This window comes from Phascolarctos cinereus, unplaced genomic scaffold, assembly GCF_003287225.1.
Source record: "Phascolarctos cinereus isolate Bilbo 61053 unplaced genomic scaffold, phaCin_HiC Scaffold_3;HRSCAF=262, whole genome shotgun sequence".
Classification (NCBI taxonomy): Eukaryota; Metazoa; Chordata; class Mammalia; order Diprotodontia; family Phascolarctidae; genus Phascolarctos; species Phascolarctos cinereus.
The window spans coordinates 51,980,535-51,998,730 of record NW_027555736.1 but is presented as its reverse complement, the minus strand read 5'-3'; the positions used below and the strand labels follow the sequence as shown (position 1 = coordinate 51,998,730).

Sequence of the window (18,196 nt, the reverse complement as noted above, 5' to 3'; positions counted from 1 at the left end):
CTGATAGATTGAAATTTTCCCATATACAGCATCAAAGAAATGCATAGCCTCTGCTTTGAAAGTGGCCAATTTACTTAAAGGTCCGGGGTTTCTTACAAAGTACTTGGAGATTCTAGTTTGCAACTCCAGAAAGAATTTTGAACTATTTTTCCATATTCACATTTTAAAAAATGTTTTCCCATTTCTTTCACCTTTATTCTCAGACCCCTCGGAGACAGAAGAAACTCTTCTGCCGCTACCATGATGGAAATCGGAACCCTAAGTTTATTTTAGCCCCAGCCAAACAAGAGGATGAGTGGGACAAACCTCGCATTATTCGTTTTCATGAAATAATTTCTGATGCTGAGATTGAAGTTGTTAAAGACCTAGCAAAACCCAGGGTAAAATTTTCATTTGAATTTTTTGGAGTTTTAGAGATAGTGCCATGTGCAAGAACTTGGTTTGGTTTTTTTAAGACTGACAATTTTATAGCAGTTTCCTTTTTCCTTTGTAAGCCTTTAAGAATGGACTGAACTAGATTGTGGCCTAGCTATTCTATTTTTGTTGGGTTATGGCTTAACCTAAAGGGGAAATCTTAGCAGAATATATAACTTCTTATGTAAATGTAGCAGTTAGATTCTGTTTGTGCCAGTTTCTTTCCCAGCATGTTGTCAATACATGCTGATTTACATTGTAATTATGTTTGAATGCATCTTTGAGAAAAACACATATGATACTTTTTAAAAAAAGATAATTCTCCTTTCAGCATTATGCTCAGATGCTTCTTACGTTCTGAGTTTTGTAATCCACTAACCTGGGGAAGGTTTCTGCTTTTCCACACCTTCAGTGGAAAATGCGTTTGGAAAATGCAGTTGAAATATTTCATTTAGTTTTGGTCCCTTGTTACTGTGTTGCAATGCTTGCTTATGTGTTTGTAGTCTCAACAGTATCATGCACTGGTGTAGGGGGTAACCCAACGTTTTCTGGCTACTGTCTGTGACTCTTATTCCACCCCTTCTTAGCCCCTTTAAATAGCTAAATAGCACAAACATGAGCATGTAAATGATAAAAATGAATTTTTATTTCACAAGAGTGTGCCAGGAGCTAGATTAAAATGTCAGTTCATGGTCCAGGCCCTCTTTTTTCCCATCAGCTCATTTTAAAAGGTGTTTTGTAGAATTGAACTGACTGCTTTTGATTGTGTTGGAAAGGAAACAAACTGCCACCATTTGCATACAGAATAAAGAATAGAGGAGATTGTTAATTTAATGGGAATAGCTTCCTTTGTTCCTTGAAAAAGGAAAGGTTAAAGTTTCTTGAGCCTCTTAATTGAATTTAAAAAAAAGCCATAACAGCTGTTCAAATTGATATTCTTTAATTTCTTACCAACAGAGGAGCCCTTTGTAAATCGGGAACAGTGGTTTACCATGTAATGGCTCTCTGTGTTAGCCCTTAATACCAGGACCCTGAAATCGAAGTCTTATAATTTATAATCTCATGCAAAACAACTCTGCTACTATGTGGTATCAGTTCGTCTCTGAGTTTCTGTCTCAGTAAATCAGTCATGTCCTATAGCTATTCCTACTAGATAATAATAAATTTTAAATGGTGTGGTATGTATGCCCTTGGCAATATTGAATGTAATCAGAGGAAACAATTAAGTTTGTGTTTAGAATCATCGGTTTTGGAAGATGAGTCCCCATCCTATATTGGTCTCATCAAGATGTTGTTGGTAGTTAACATGTCCCTGATCTTACCAACAGAAGTTACTAATCTTATTTGGATAAGACTGATCTTTCCATTTTGAACTCAATGTGGCTACATTCTATAATATTTAGAATTTAAGATGGACTTTTTAAATCTGCTTTTTTCCTTTGACTGAGAGGAAAGTAATTCTAAATGTTACTGATCTATCTTAAATTATTTATTATTTGCGTAAATGGACAACACTTTTAGAAAGAGTTTCTTCTCTTAAGAAAAATTAAAGGCAGAACCGAAATGGCTGTTTGAAATATCCATTCTTAAAAGCGATAAACATTTGAAATATCCATTTTTAAGAGATGTAGTAGCCCAGTTTTAAAAAGATAGATTCTAGCTAATAAAATGCTGCTTAGCATAGGATGGAGAACTGATCTCAGAGTCAGGAAGACTGGATCAGGTTCTATCCTGATACCTACTAGGTTGTGTGATCTTGGATAAGTCTCTTAACCTTTCTTTGCTCTAGTCAACTCTCCAAGACCATATCTGTAAAACATTTGTTGATCTGCTTTGAAAGAGGAAGTTTCACCACTAGTGTTCTCTATATCAATGAGATCACAAGTCTAGATTTTTTTAAAAAAAAATTCATCTTTGTAATTACATACACACAAAAATTATGACTGTACTCCCACCATAACCCACCTCCCCCAATTCCTTAGGGAAAAAGTAGTCTGCTTTCAAGGCTCACACAGTATCTAAATCATATGAGTTTCTCATTCCCTGTCCCTCATTCCCCATCCCCCACCTTGGGATTCTGATTGGTCGGATAAATGTGATGCAATTTTTGTTTTATAATACAACTATTTCGATGGTTGGCTTCACAGCTGAGGCGAGCCACCATTTCAAATCCAATAACAGGAGTCTTGGAGACGGCCCATTACAGAATTAGCAAAAGGTAAGAGAGACAAACGCTGAATATTTTGCCCTGTAATGAGTGTTTTGTACTTCCCACAGGTACTGTGCTCATTCAGGGAGAGAAGCTTGTTTTCTAAACCAATATTTTCATTTTTGAGTCTCCAGCTCAAGTCACCGCCATTATAATACACATAGAGAAGTCGCTCTTGTGTTTCACAGGTGGAGCCCCTCAGCTAGAAGTGAGGGCTTTAGTTTTTAATTAGGTCCAGTCTTATTTCCAGGAAGTTAATGTGACATTTTGGAGCTTTGATCTTGAGATACAAAATGTCCCTGAACGTGGTCTGATGCTTTTTTTCCTTTTTTGTCCCTGCCAAGAAAACTAGGCCTGGATGAGTCTGACAGCCTCAGATGCTTATTAATGTCCATCACATCCAGTGCTACCAAGAATTTACATTCTCCTCTGTCATTCTAGTATCAGCCTTCAGAAACGTTGGTTCATCAGTCACATAAAATCACTTTGTCCAGAGTCTTAATCTTTGTCCCATTTGGATTTTTTTTTATTTTACAAATTTGCTGACTCAGATTTGGCACTAAGAGAAAATACTGCAATTTTCCCATCTTTCAAGGTATTTTTCCAAATCCTGTGGACTCAGTCGTCTTACTGTTTTCTCCAGAAAAATGCTAAAAACAATCCAAACCAGAAAACTTTATTTCAGTGAATTGCTTTTTTAAAAAGATGAGTTTCTGACAACAGTTAATCCGTGTTGATTTTCTTCATAGAAGTCAACTTGAGTATGCGTATTATTCTCTCAGTAGATGAAACCTAGATGAGAAAAGCAAAATGCATTAACCTTCTAGAGTTTGGGGACTTCCTGTGAAACACAGTGCTAAAAGTTATTTGTAGAAAGCTTCAAATGACTTTTTAAAAAAGTGAAAGGACAACCAATTTGCCACGAAAGCTGTTTATCCAATTCTCCTTGATTTGGAAGTGGCTCCTTTGCTGCCACGTTTCTGCCAATTTGAGAGCATTCCATACTATCCAGACCAATCGGAACCTTTCTGATCATCTGTGGCTTGGCCAAAACAAAACAAAACAAACAAACAGACAAACAAACAACAAAGCCTCTTGCAAGAGTAAGTTCTTGTCCTTTCTCTTTTTTGTAGCTGAGCCGGGCTACAGTACATGACCCCGAGACTGGAAAATTGACCACAGCACAGTACAGAGTATCTAAGAGGTAAGGGGAAAGTAGCCAATGGAACACATGTGAAATTAGGAACTCTCCAACTGATCCCAACTCATTCAATCTTCCGGCTTGTTCTTCCCTTTGCTTTAACTGGGAAGCAAAAGGGGAGAATTTAGCTATGCTTGCGCTTGCTGCTTTTTGGAGAATGTAAAGGATATGAAATGTACTGAAGTGGTATTTTGATAGTGGTGGTACTAATAAAAGTTACTTGCCTACCTGCATGCATTTTCTTAAATAGCTAAACGGCTGTCAAACATGTCAGAGTGAAGATGGGCTGGTTATTATTAAGTCATTTTTTAGGCAGAGCCTAGAGAAGGATGATTAAGATTTAAGCCTATCTATTATCATCATAATCTTTTGAGCTACCTAAAAAAAAAAATTCCCAGAGAATACCAATTCCTAAATGAAGAGGAAAAAATAATCAGTCTGCTGAATATGAGTGAAGTTGAGCTTTCATTGCAGAAGTAATTAGATTCCCCAAAATAAGTCATATACTTTTCCATCTCTTTTTCTCCTGGAAGGAGAATCCCAAAGGATCATCAGTAACTAAAACTTGAAAATAGGAGCTTTGGAGATGAAGCTAAAACATTATACACAGTTGGAAGTGAGTAGGCAGTTTCAGCCTATGGAGGGTAGGAAATTTAGCTGAAATAGGCATTTGATAGCATCTGTAATTCATCACCTCAGTGGTGCCAAGGCTGGAAAGAAGGCCTTAATTTAGCATTTCCTTACTTTGGCGCGATTCCATGTATGCTTTAGTGTATTAGCTTAGTTTTCAGTGTGTGTGTTCTTTTCATAAACCAAAATAATCCAGTGGCACTAAATTTGTATTTCCTACAATGTGCTTTTAGTTTGGGCCATATGAGGAGAATTCCATTGAAGGAGCCTTACTAACGGCTGCCTGTGCACAGACAGTCTTCTCTTGGTAGCTGGGTTTGGAGTCTGCCTACTTCCTGAGGGGTTAAGACTTTTTAAAAATCAACTTTTAGTTAAAGTGTTCTTAAACTTTGAATGATTTATCCCAATACTGCGATAACATAACCCCTTTCTTCTTTAAAATCTCACAAATTAAGGGAAGTCTGTCTTTTTTCACAGAAATTAGGCCGTTATTTATTCTGAAGACTTTTGTGTCAAAGTGATCCTCTGTGATACTAATTACTAAATGTGCAGATTAGACTCATTATATCAATGAACTATGTAGAAAGTAAATACAAAGTGCAAACTTAGTTTATTGGAAAAATTTTTCAAGGCATGTAGATATATAATAGACTTTTTGAATAAATATATTGCCCTCACGGCTATAGGGCTTTTTGCCTACAATTTAAAATCAATCACTCCTAGGAGAGCAGTCCAGAAACATAACTTTTTTCTCAATGACTAAATATTTCTAAGCATTCCAGGTTTCCTTAAAAAGAAAAAAAACCCAACCAAACCTCACACATTAAAATAAAACCACTCTTCTGAAAGACAGAATTCCTGGATTTCTGGGAAGGGCACAGTCACAGTTGATGTAGAACGTGGCAAAGGAAGGTAGTTTAGCCAGTAGCATCAGGAGTCATGACAAACTGTAATGCCAGAATAAATTTAGTGTTGGCAAAGAGCAGATATATGTGTGTGTTTAAAGCTGCCTGGTTAAAAAAGTTTCCATGGCACAGTGAGGTTCAGAGAGTCTGTCTTAGGCAGATTGGACCTACCACCTTTTCTTTTCCTTTTAAAACATTCTTATTGCCTATAAAGCAAGAACTAAGAAAGCAATTCTATAGAAAACTTCCAGTAAGATTTCAGGTCTTGTCGATATTGATTATGGTTTTTTAAATTATTTTTTAATACTCTTCTTCCTGAGTTACCAAAACTAGCATAGTGATATAGTTGTTTTGAAATAGCATAGCATTTAGACTAGTGAATTTTACTTTTCTGATGATTTAATAAATATTTCAAGGTATACTTGAACTTTTTCTCTTCATTACAAATCTTATTTATATGGTACTATAACTTGGTACTGTGTTTAAGTGAATGTTTTACATTCCTTTCATGAATTATACTGGGAGAGGGGTGAAGAGGGCAGGGAGAGAACCTCTTTCTCAAATACAACATGAGAAAAGATTTATGTATGCTGATGTCAGTAAGCAGTAATTTAATCTTTTGCTCTGGGACCATCTTTATTTTGAAAGGGTCAATGGAGAACTTCAAAGACTATTATTTTTTAAATTTATAAAAGATGACATCATCTTCAGCTGAAGTAAGAATTTGCTCGTTCCTCCAAAAATGGTTTCTTAGGCAGAATGTGTGTGTAGCTCTCTTTCTGTTAGAAAAGAGGACTTTTGTTTATTTCACTGACCATCTGCAAGTTGCTGGCAAGTCACCTATGTCTTTCAAACCTAAATTTTGAAATACTTTTTGTTTAAGAGTCCTGTCAAGGAGGAGCTAACTGTGGCTTAGTATGCAGTCAATAAACAGGGTTTAGTGTCTGATAGATGGTACTCTGTAGGCAGGTTAAAAGGACCAGCTAAAGTTAAGAAATAGGATTTTATAATAGCATGCTTTAAATTTCAGAAGAAAAATTATAAGATTGTATTTGGTGCTGTCAGCATATTTCTGATAGTGATTTTTTTTTTTTACCAAAAAGTGTACTTTGAATACTGACAAAATAGTGACAACAAAATCCCTGCCTAGTGTCTTGGCACAATGGAATGATGCTCATCCTGGCACAGGGACTTGCTTTGGCAAAGAGAAAGGTTACCTGTTCACGTGAGACAAGGGTGAGGAAGAAGGCAGTGGCAGACATAACTGAGTGGTGTTAGATGACAAGGATGGGAGAAGAGAGAGTTCACGGCAAACAGCCTCAATATTTTCTATGAAAGATGAGGCAAGATGGGGGTAGGAGAAGGAGGAGCCATGAGAGGGATAAAAAGATTTAGGAAAGCCACTGTCTCGGGTAGAATAGTGATTGGTAAGGGAGTGCAGGATTGGCCAGAATCAGTGAGGGCCCAATTGAGGTTATATAACATAAATTTGTAATGGATCCTATCAGCATATTTTCATGATTTTCTCCAGCTTCATTCAGCAGCATATTAAGGCCTAGAAGAATAGAGGTAATACCTTGACTGAGGCAGGCCCAAGGTCACCCAGGAAGTGGCAGAGCCTAGGATTGGGATGTACGTATGTGCTGTGATCCAATCTAGTACTCTTTTTACTGGTGCAGCTGGGAAGCAGAACCATTCCAGGAGTAAGGGTAGGAGGTAGAATCAGATTCTTTTGGTTAATGAATAAATGAAAAGGCTAAGGAGTTTGCAATTTTATAAACCATATAAGGGGTAGAGGTGGACATGCATTTTGCTTTTCAGGGTAGGAGAGATGACAAGAAATGTAAATGTATACCTACCTTTCGGCCCCAGTCCTGATAACCATGCCCATATCCTTTTCTGTTTAAAAGAGAAGAATTCACATGAAGTTTATAATGGGCAAAGGAGGGAAAGACAAGAGAGATTAGATAAACATGTGATTTTTCGCTCTGAATAATTGTTCACAAGAGAAAGTAGATTTTTTGGGCTGCTTGTCTTACCCTTCAGGTCTTGAAGGACCGCCTACACTGGTAATTAATTTTGTTTACTTTTTGCCATTCTGAGAGACTACAGTGGTTCACGCAGCTAGCAGCGTGAGCTGAGGTACCTTGTTAGTTTTAGCATGTAGGCATTTGCTAATGTAGACATTGTAAAACAGACTTGTGATAGCCAGGAAGTTGGACGTTAGGAAACAGCTTCTGTTGTCATAGACAACCACGGAAAAGTGTTACAGTTCTTGCTTTGTGTGAGTGGGCTGTTCTGCAGACTTCTATGTAAAGTGATTTTTATGTAATGTGAATTTGCCTGTGGACATGGGGAAGAGAGGGAGGAGGGTGGAGGGAAAAGGACCAGCACACAGTTCAAGGGTAGATTGGGGCCAGGCATAGAGAAGGGAGAGCAGGAGGAGGGGCCTGGAGCCAGCCACATGGGGGCTTGGCTGGAACCAAGAGGAAGAACATGGAAAGGTAGACACATGGGAGTTGGACATGGACATAGACAGGAGAGGAGGGCGATGACATGTGGTACCCACATGCAGATGGACAGAGTGGGACAGTGGTGTTCTCTCTTAGCATCTGTTCTGCTTTCACTTGGAGGGGGTTGGCTTTTTGGGGGAGGCATGGTAGGGTGGGAGGCTGCAGAGCACTGAGCCAAGGGCAGGAGTGAGAGAGAGAGCTCACAGTATTGTACAGTATAGTTACATAGGTGTTTTTTTAGAATGCAGATTTCTTTTAGAATTCTTTGTGTAAAGTCAAATTTGCATAATATGAATTTACATAAAGTGAGAACTGTCTGCATTTTAAATGATTGGCTTTGAATCACCTGCTGGAACATGTGAACTCTTTGCAGACTAGTTATAATGGAATTGTTACTTAGTATTTTAGTTTTGCCTCAATCCTGTTTGGGAGATCAGAAGAGCAATGCCAATTTCAGATAATATTTTAATCTTAGAAAATAGTGGGAAAAAAGTTTTATGACCCTTCTCATGTTCTCATGCTACTTGATATTTGATCAGAAATATGCTAGTATATTTAAAATATTTACCTGTGGAGTTAAAAAAAATAATTTTAAATGCTGTAAATAAGGAAGAGAAGGGAAAGGTTCTTGTGGTACCTTTTTCACTTAAAGATTCAGAGTAATTCTATCCCTCTTCTCACTTACCCCATCTTCAAAACATGCTGAAACCTTGCTCGTCTGAAGAGTGAATGAGTAAAAAGCATTAGTTCAGTGTATGCTATGATTATAGGCGCCACAGTAAGAGTTTGGCTAGAGGTACAAACAGAAGAACCGAGTTCTCTTCTTTCATGTGTCTCGGCATTTTTAATAACAAATCCACCGGCACAAGTCCCAGCCATTCTTGGGCTTAGTGGATGATTTTTGAGAGGTTCTGTGATTGAAAAATCAGTTGTCCTGTGTCTCTCCATACGTACCCAGGCTGGGCCTTGGACAGCAGATACGTCCCTGGGCAGGTCCTCGAAAGCTTTTGAGTGTGGCGCAGCCCCTGCCAGACCTCTCCCTTGGCTGCTGTAACATCTGAGAGCTCTTCCTGCTTGATGATGCCTCAGAATAAGAATGCCCAGAGCTGAAAGGGGGGGGGGATGGGAATCAGACAACCGAACTGGCTCACCACCTCTACTTATAGGGCTAATTAGAAGACTGTTGCCTTGGGGTTTTTTTATTTTCTAAATGACAAGCATTAATGAACAGATCATATTGGACTCCTGCTGATAGAAGTGATTTTCGTTTTGGTTTTAGTGCCTGGTTGTCTGGCTATGAAGACCCTGTGGTGTCTCGAATCAACATGAGAATACAGGACCTGACCGGACTGGACGTCTCCACAGCTGAGGAGCTCCAGGTGGGTTGGCCAATTAAAAAGGAATGTGCCACCCCAGCCCTGTCACTTCACTTCAGTGTCCTTTTATCTTTGCCATTGCTAAAGAGATCCTTCTTGATGTATTTCCCAATGCCACTGTTAAAAACAGATCCGACTTGTCATTTTAATGTCACTTGTTGCTCAGGCTCCAACTGGCAGGTGAAAGAGGCTCCACAGTAGGAGAATTCACAAGGTGACTTCCTTAGGGATCTCTATCTTTTTTGATATTCATTGGATCAAAGCACTTGTCTTTCTAATGTATTCTTAAGACTTGTTCTGCTCTTGCATTTTGTGTGTGTGCGTGTGCGTGTGTGTGTGTGTGTGTGTGTGTGTGTAAGTATATATGTTGAAGGACTGTTGGAGGGAAAGGAATAGTGTGTCTGCAGAGTCAAAATAGAGAAGCTTAAATTTAAAAGACACACACACACACACATCCTGAGAATGTCTAGAAAGTCTGTGGACCTTATGTTCAGTTGTTCCTTCATTCTTTTTTCCCTGCTCTGGTCTTCACAGGGACCACTAGCTAATGCCTCTCTGCTCAGTAGGTCAATCCTGCTTTGGTTTTTGCAGCATGGAAATGATAGCATAGCATGGAAAGAAAGCTATGACTACCTGATTGGGGGCATCCAGCAGGAAGGATTGTGTGTGTGTTAACTTCGTCCCTGTTTTCACTTGTTTTTAGTCATGTCTAACTCTTTGTGTGGCGCAGCCCCTGCCAGACCTCTCCCTTGGCTGCTGTAACATCTGAGAGCTCTTCCTGCTTGATGATGCCTCAGAATAAGAATGCCCAGAGCTGAAAGGGGGGGGGGATGGGAATCAGACAACTGAACTGGCTCACCACCTCTACTTAAAGCCCCTATTCAGGGCTTTCTTGGCAAAGACACTGGAGTGCTTTGCCATTTCCTTCTCCAGCTTGTTTTACAAATGAGGAAACTGAGGCAAACAGGGTTAAGTGACTTGCCCAAGGTCACACAGCTAGTAAGTGTCTGAGGTCAGATTTGACCTCAGGAAGATGAGCCTTCCTGACTTCAGGGCCAGCACTCTACATACTACCTTAAATGGGAAAAAAAAAACCCACAACTGGCAGGACAAGGACCTAGTTTGAGTAGAAAACAAAAGCAGTTAGGGGTTTGTCACCATTTTCGATTTGGGAAGAAGCCTTGATCTTCACCAAATATTTCCTTTGAGATTTTAGTGCTGAGCCATGATGTTGTAGCTGCACTGATTTTTGAGTGAGGGCACAGAGAAAGAATTGGTTTTTCCCAAATTTTGGCTGAAGGTGATCATGAACAGTTCAAAGGTAGCACACAATAAATACCTCCTGTTCTCCCCCCGACTCCCCAGGAACTGTAACTACTTTTAGCTATGTCGCTTCTCATTTTACCATAGGTAGCCAACTACGGCGTAGGAGGCCAGTACGAGCCTCACTTTGATTTTGGAAGGGTAAGTCCAGCTATTCTTATATTTTGTTCTTTATGTGCATTGTTTCTCTTTTTCAGGTGGCAAATTATGGAGTGGGAGGACAGTATGAACCCCACTTTGACTTTGCACGGGCAAGTAAAAAGATGAAGGGTTGAAAATAATCCACTAAAGTGTAGGCAATACACAGTGTTTCTCCACACTCTTGCTATTATTATTATTTTTTAAAAATTCCTTGGCCTACCACCTCTTTCAGATTATTTGAGTGAAGCTCACTAAACCACCAGGGGAACAGATAAATGAAAGGGTCACCATTTAACTCATCAGTTACATTCAATTTCACCACAAGTTGTGGTGAAAATGATGCATTTTATATTTAAAAAAAAGTCCAGAACCAGTTAGATGTGTGTGGTTCCCTTCTAAGTCACAAATACTTTGTTCTGTACATTACTGGTAAATTGGACCTAGCTTGATTGGAATAAAATTAAATTGAAGATATAAATGTCACTTCCAATTAGAAAAAAGTACCAGAAAAGAGGTCCTTTGCTTTCCAATTGCTTGGATTTCCTGGAGTTTATTGTGCTTTTGACTAAACTCAAATCTATCTTCTTTACAAAAATAAATTTTTGTCATTTGAACATGTAGCTATTACTAAAACACCACTACTGAATTCTGGTGACTTTGGGTGTCTGTGCATTAATATAAGGTGGACACTAATGTGGTCTATTGACTGTCTACTAACCATTATGTAGATGTGTTTTGTTGGAAATCAGTAGAATGAAAAAACATTGTTGATTTCTTGATCATGGTAGAAACTAATGCACATACATATTAATTGCATGAATCAGCTTCTGAAATGGTCTAAAATTCATATAAACCAAATTAATTCACATGTGAATGAATGACAGGAGCATATCCCTTGATTGTGGAGAAACAAAAACAATTTTAAGGTAAATCGGTAAAGATTAGCTTTGTTCTTTTGTTGTTCCCAGCAACAAAATTGGTACTGTTCAGTATATAGCATATAATCTTATCATTGCCTCATAGTCTACTTAATGAAGGGAAGGAGAAAGTATTTACAGTATTGTCACGAAATAGTAATTCCTCCATTCTTCAGACAATTTATGCTTAGGTTTACTGCACAAATATTGTTCCCTTTTATCTTCCAAAACAAAAACCAAATTTTAAAGTCCAGCATTACCCAGTTGTAAAATCAGGGGTCATGGAATTTTTGAGACTGGCAGGCATTATCTAATTATATTCTTCCCTACATCAAGAATCTATTCTAGGAATAGAAACCTGCCAAGATCAGCCCACCCTTCTGTTTTGGACAGCTCTATTAGGGAGTCCTTTTAAGGTCTAAATCTACCTGTCTTCTTAATAGCTAATTTTAATTAGTAAGCCTATTTTTTTTATTCCACATGACAGATAAATACTTGAAGATAAAGGCTGTGGCTCTTCTCATTTTTCTCTGCCCTATAGTAAACATCCTCAGTAATTCTGACTGATCCTCCCATGTTACAGTTCTGATCGAATGTCCTCTTTCTCACCTTCTAGACATGCTTCAGTTTGGGGTTCCATATTTTGGGAGGGTGACAAGCTGAACACAGTATTCCAGATGGGTTCTAACTAGTACAGAATATGGTGGGACAATCACCTCCCTTATTATTCAAGTAACATAATTACATTACAGGCTGCTTCACTGTTTGTCTTGCTGCTAAGTCTCTCATTAACTATACAGAATTATGAGAAATAGCACATCTTGTCCTGTTGTGCCAAATATTTCAGTTAACATTTTTAGACTCCTTAATGTTTAAAAACAACTAGGACTTTGTAAAAAGAATTTCATCAACCCTTGTGGTGTACAACCCTTCGGTGGTTTAAGCCAAACTCCTCAATCCCAAATCTGTTTGTGCCAGCAAAAACACACTTTCTCAACCCTTATATCTTAACAAGCTAAAAATGACTCATTTTAAATGACTATGTAAATACGGGATTTAAGCAGTAACGTGAATTGATCCTACTCTCTGTAAAAGTAGATTTAAGTTACATTTTCCTATAGAGAGATTAAAATGCTAGCTGTCTGCAGTGAAAGATAATACCGAGTGACTTAATTTTTCTGAAAAATTGCCCTTGAATAGGCCTCGTGGTAGAAAGTGCCTTGAACTTTTTAGCCTACAAAAAAAAACTCCAGAGTATGACTTACTTGCATTTCCCCTGAAATGTATTTTGGTCACTGCTAGAGGAAGATTAAATTCTTCAGTTGTGGAAGTTACTTCCGTCCTTTAGAATTTCAAAAGATTTTCTAGTCAAAGATCAATTGTGTGATCAGCATAAATCTCTAGGCAGCTTTTAAAAAAAATAGGTGATAGGCCCCACATATGAGCACTGTTCAGAAAAAAAAAACTTCCTTTTACTATGGGCTGTCATACTTAGGAAATTAGATTTGCATCTTCTTTGTTTTGTTTCTAATTGGTGTAACATGGGTAGTAAGTGATGGTAGAGTAGATAGTCTCTTCTCTTTTCTGTTAGTATTTTGGTTTAAAAAGAAGCACTTAGCATACATATATATTGAAATGGTATGACTTTTCAAATGTCAGTCAGATGTTATGGGGAAAGCACCAAATATGCAAAGGAAACTCTGGTGCTTTGGCAGAAGCTTCAGCCTGCAAGTGATCAGTTGCCGGTGTGTTGGTTATTTGGTTCACAAAGGCTGACATCATTTAACGTTCTCCGCCTTATCCACAGAAAGATGAACCAGATGCTTTCAAAGAGCTGGGCACAGGCAATAGAATTGCTACCTGGTTGTTCTACGTAAGTTCCCCTTGGGCTTTCCTGCTTTCTCAGGGAAAGTTGGTATGGGTCACATTCTGTTAGAACAAAAAAAAATCTCTGCATGACAGTTATTTCGGGCGCCATTTGATGTGACTTTGACCCAGCCAATGAATCGACAATGTCATAGAGTTTGTTTATAGCACAGTTTAATGTCGTAACGTTTAGTTCCGTATCTCTTTTGTTAATACTACTGGATAATAGCATTAGCCTTCACATAGCACTTTAAGGTTTGCAAGGCATTTTACATATATTATGTCATTTGATCCTCACAACAATCCTGGGAGGTACATGTTATTATCCCCATGTTACAGAGGAGAAAACTGAGGCTGAGAGATGAGGTGACTTGCCTAGGGTCATATAACTGAGTAAGTGCCTGAGGCAGGATTTGAACTCAGGTCCTCCTGACTGCAAGACCAGTATTCCATTGTGCCACATAGCTGCCTATAAGTTGGCTACATTAGTCTTACTAAAGCAAGTTGACTTTTAACATCTTTGTTTAAGGTCTTCATATGAATCGAGTAGAGACAGATGCTTTATTTTTCCCCATTTGAACCATAACAGCATCTTCAATGTAGTTATAATCTGACTGTAACATGAACATCACAAATTCTAAATATTTCAAAGTTAGTAATCCATGTGTGATATATGGTAGTCAGTCTCGGTATTTGATTAACCAGATACTCCATTCTGTTGATCTTGAGTTTATCACTCTTTTCTCTGAAGATAGTGGGTAAAATAGTGAAATTGGTCTCCACCTTCTCCCTGCCACTTCTTCCCCCCAAGCTGGCACAACTTGAACATCCAAGTGGCTTCAGATGACTCCAGATGGAGCCTCCAAAGTCCCTTTAGATGCCGGTGGGCTTTCAGTGTTTGGCTCTGCAGAATCCTGTCAGATTCCTTCATCCTGTTTTTGTGTGTTTTGTAGATGAGTGATGTGTCAGCAGGGGGAGCTACTGTCTTTCCTGAAGTAGGAGCCAGTGTTTGGCCCAAGAAGGTAAATTCTGCCTTTAGACTTTAATTCATGATCAGTTAAAGAGCTGGGCCTTTTAAGTTCAGTTACGAGTATGTGTTTTTGTGAGGCTTGTCTGCTGAAGCGTGCAATTTTATGCATGTGTCTGTGTGAGGTGGGGAGAGAACTGAGGGTCTGCATTTTAAATTTTCAGACCCAGAATGGGAGAGAGGCTCATTTGGGACCCAGAGGGTGGTGAGGTGACCCTCCCCCTCCCCAAAAAAGAAGAAAGCTGAAGGTTTTTCTTCCCCCTGTAATCTCTTCCCTGTGGCTCTCCCTTGGTGCGGATTGCAATCTTCCCTCACCTTCTCATCTTGTTCAATTCTTAAAAGTTTAGGATTTTCAAGTCCTAAGAATTTAACTCTGTGAGACATGGATATGGCAGTGGTCGGGGAGACATGGCTTTGCTTTGAGAAGAATCCTCCTGTACAGAAAGGCAAAGAAGTTTGTTCTAAATATCCAGGGAAGGGATGGCCTGACTTATGTGCTATTTGAAGATGAATTTGTTTTTTTTTCCTCCCATTTCCCAGGGAACTGCAGTGTTCTGGTATAATCTGTTTGCAAGCGGAGAAGGTGACTATAGTACGAGGCATGCGGCCTGTCCAGTACTAGTTGGAAACAAATGGGGTAGGCATCTTATCTCCTAGTTCTGTTGAAGATTTGAAACTGCCCCACACAGTAAAATACAATTGAGTATAACTTTTTGAGGACCAGTCTTATGATGTCATTGGTATAGTTAACACCTGGGGAGGAAACTTCTTCCTATCAAGAGCAATTTGTTACCTGCTGTGCACCTTGGGGGAGTGTTATGGACAAGAGATATGACCTGCAGGGTCAGGCAGCCAGACCTGAGTCAGTGTCGGAAATGGAAGTCAGGTCAGCCATCCTTTCACACTGCCTTAAAGATGGCTTGTTATTAACCATGGTGTCTTTGAAAACGGATGTCATTCAGGAAGAGAAAGGGACAGGTAATTTTAAAACTTCATAGAAATTGAATTGAGGGAATCCTGAAGTTACAGGCACATAATCTGTCTCACTTCTGGATTCATTAGTAGTGTCTTTGGGTTTGGGGCCTTGACATTTCTTGCTTTCAGTATTCATAGCTTAAAACAGTGGCAGTGGCTGGGGCTGTGGGAGGTGGGATTGAACAGAAACTTGTATTGCCTGTAAACAAACGAACAAACAGAGAGAAATCAGTTAAGCAGATAAACAAGTAGATAGCTAAGGACTCTTGAGTTCTGAAGGCTCCTCTTCTAATGCAGGGAGACTTTTGACTACAGCCCACAGTCTCTTTTCTGAACACAGAGCTTAGCTTCACGTGTGCTTCACAGGAACACAAGGCTGGTTATCTTTAAAGCTTGAGTTTAAAAAGCAGCCAACACCAGGAAATGAAAACAAGCTAAATGTCTAGCAACTTTTTTTCCCCTGTTTTCTTTCTTGTTCTTAGTGGCAGATCAGATTTTTAAAACTTCTTGGCTAGGTTCTGATTTCTTAAATTTTAGCCCACATTGGGTTTTTATTGATGATTTACCTCTTAAAGGTCAAATAAATGAGAAGAGTTCATAAGAATAGTAGGATTTGGCACTTTGAAAAGCCTCGAAGAGGTCCTTCTTCAGGAGTTCTAGACCTGGCCTGCATCAGCTTGGTTTTTTGTTTGTTTTACTAGTTTGAAAATTGAATTTCAATGTGATTTTTTTGGTAAGCTTATATATTTTATTTATTTAAAAACTTGATTTTGAGAAGAGGGTTGCCTGTAGATTTCAGCAGACATTGCTAGAGGGGTCCATGGCACACACAAAAGTTAGAAACCCTGGTTTGGTTTTTCAGATGACAAAACTGAGGTCCAGGGAAGTCACATCCCTTGTCCAGAGTTACGTGGGGCAGTACGTGGATGTGGGATTAGAACCTAGCACCTCCAGATCTCCTACCACTATCCCGTGCTGTTCTTGATAGAAACATGAGGCAGATGGAGGCTGAAGAGAGGCGAAGAAGAAATAAACTCTCCTTTTTTTTCCCCCTCTTCTAGTATCCAATAAATGGATTCACGAACGTGGACAGGAATTCCGAAGACCATGCACCTTGTCAGAGTTGGAATGATACAGACTTTTCCCGTTCCCTTCCTTCTTCCTATCCTTTAAATATGTGTATTATCTAGTACACACTTTTCCAAATTTAGCAGTTTACAATTGACTAACAACACTCCACTACAGTTTCAGTCTCGAGCCTCATCCCGTGTTTCATCTGTGGACAATCTCCTACTTTTTTTTCTTTTTAAAATAATACAAATTAATACCCATTGTGTGTATATAAAACCTTAGGGTTTCACAAGATGGGGCAACACCAAGTCAGGGTCTCGCATAAGAAGATAATAAGACTGTTATAGGATATACCCTGAGGAAGTTCTTGACTTTCAAAGAAATCTAGCATGTGGATGTCAAACTGTACAATGACTCTCTTCCAATCTGTGAATGGCAGGCTAGGCTTGGGCAAGCTGATTTTTGAGAGCAGCTTCTTTGGGCATGTGAATCATGTTTACCTAACTAAAGCCTTCTCTTCCTCCTTTCATCCTTACGAGTCTGCCTGAAAGCTGGCAGTGTAATATGACTGCCCTCTACACTTGGTAGAGTGTAGAATTTATCCCACCTATATGCCAGCCTGCAGTGAGCTCTCCTGCCTTCAAAAAGAGATTCTGACACATCATTAGTCTCCATCTTCTCTCACTGACCCCAGAAGTGCATTTGACTTGAAATGAAAGACTCAGATCAGATCGGTACCCGAAGTCCTTTAGCAGGATTGCCAAATAACTTCCTAAGTATTGGCTCTTTCTAAAATCCTGAGACTTCTTGTTTCTCCTATCTTCCTGAATCATTGTGACCATACAATTGCTGCTCTTCTCACATCTTAGTGTTAATGCTTTGCCAGTTATTCCTGCCAGAACAGGATGGTAAACATTAGCATTTTGAATCAACAAGTGTGCCTTAGGAGACTGGAAAGTTAATGTACAAGACCTTTAAATAATGAGGTAAAATTACAAGCATCGAAAGCTTTTTCTTCCTGAAAAGCCAAATTGTTTGCTTTTTCAATTCTGAAATGTTTTGTGACAATGACCTATTATTTATAATCTTAAATCTTTTTTTAAAATATTGCTGGTTCTGTGTGTTTCTTTTGTTTGAATGCATCTCAAAGCAGGTGCTCACCTCTCTCTTTTGTGGCATTGCCCTAGTACGGGACACTTGGTGGCCTCTGCGTACTCTTGCCTTACCCTCGTTTTGGTCCTGCTGAGTTATCACCTTATCTTGGAAAATACCTGGTCATGCCTTCAGGAAGTTTTCAAAGACTTCGTAACTTTTTTTGTTGTTGTTGTAAGGGCAGTTGGGGTTAAGTGACTTGCCCAGGGTCACACAGCTAGTGAGAGTGATGTGTCTGAGGTCATATTTGAACTCAGATCCTTCTGACTCCAGGGCCCGTGCTCTATCCACTGCTCGCTGACTTAGTAACATTGTAACCTGAGCGAGTTCTCAGAAAGATTTCTCTCACTTTAATGTAGTTACAGGCATGGTGATGCCTGTATTCAGATGCCTTTTTTTTCTATTTTAAAAAATATAGTTTTGTATGATCCTGGGCAAGTCACTTAACCTCTTACTATGTCAAACAATTCTCTACA

At 39.0% G+C, this 18,196-nt stretch overlaps 1 protein-coding gene across 1 annotated transcript in view; it reads left to right on the top strand.

Annotated features, from left to right (window-relative positions):
• P4HA1 (prolyl 4-hydroxylase subunit alpha 1) overlaps positions 1 to 17,675 on the top strand; it is a 54,522-nt gene extending 36,847 nt beyond the window's left edge. The window contains 8 exon segments of the mRNA XM_021006089.2: positions 204 to 380; positions 3,757 to 3,827; positions 9,152 to 9,251; positions 10,659 to 10,712; positions 13,437 to 13,502; positions 14,449 to 14,517; positions 15,063 to 15,159; positions 16,559 to 17,675. Coding sequence (XP_020861748.1) covers positions 204 to 380; positions 3,757 to 3,827; positions 9,152 to 9,251; positions 10,659 to 10,712; positions 13,437 to 13,502; positions 14,449 to 14,517; positions 15,063 to 15,159; positions 16,559 to 16,629 — 705 coding nt within the window. The 3' untranslated portion in view covers positions 16,630 to 17,675.
• Positions 17,676 to 18,196: the final 521 nt, after the last annotated feature.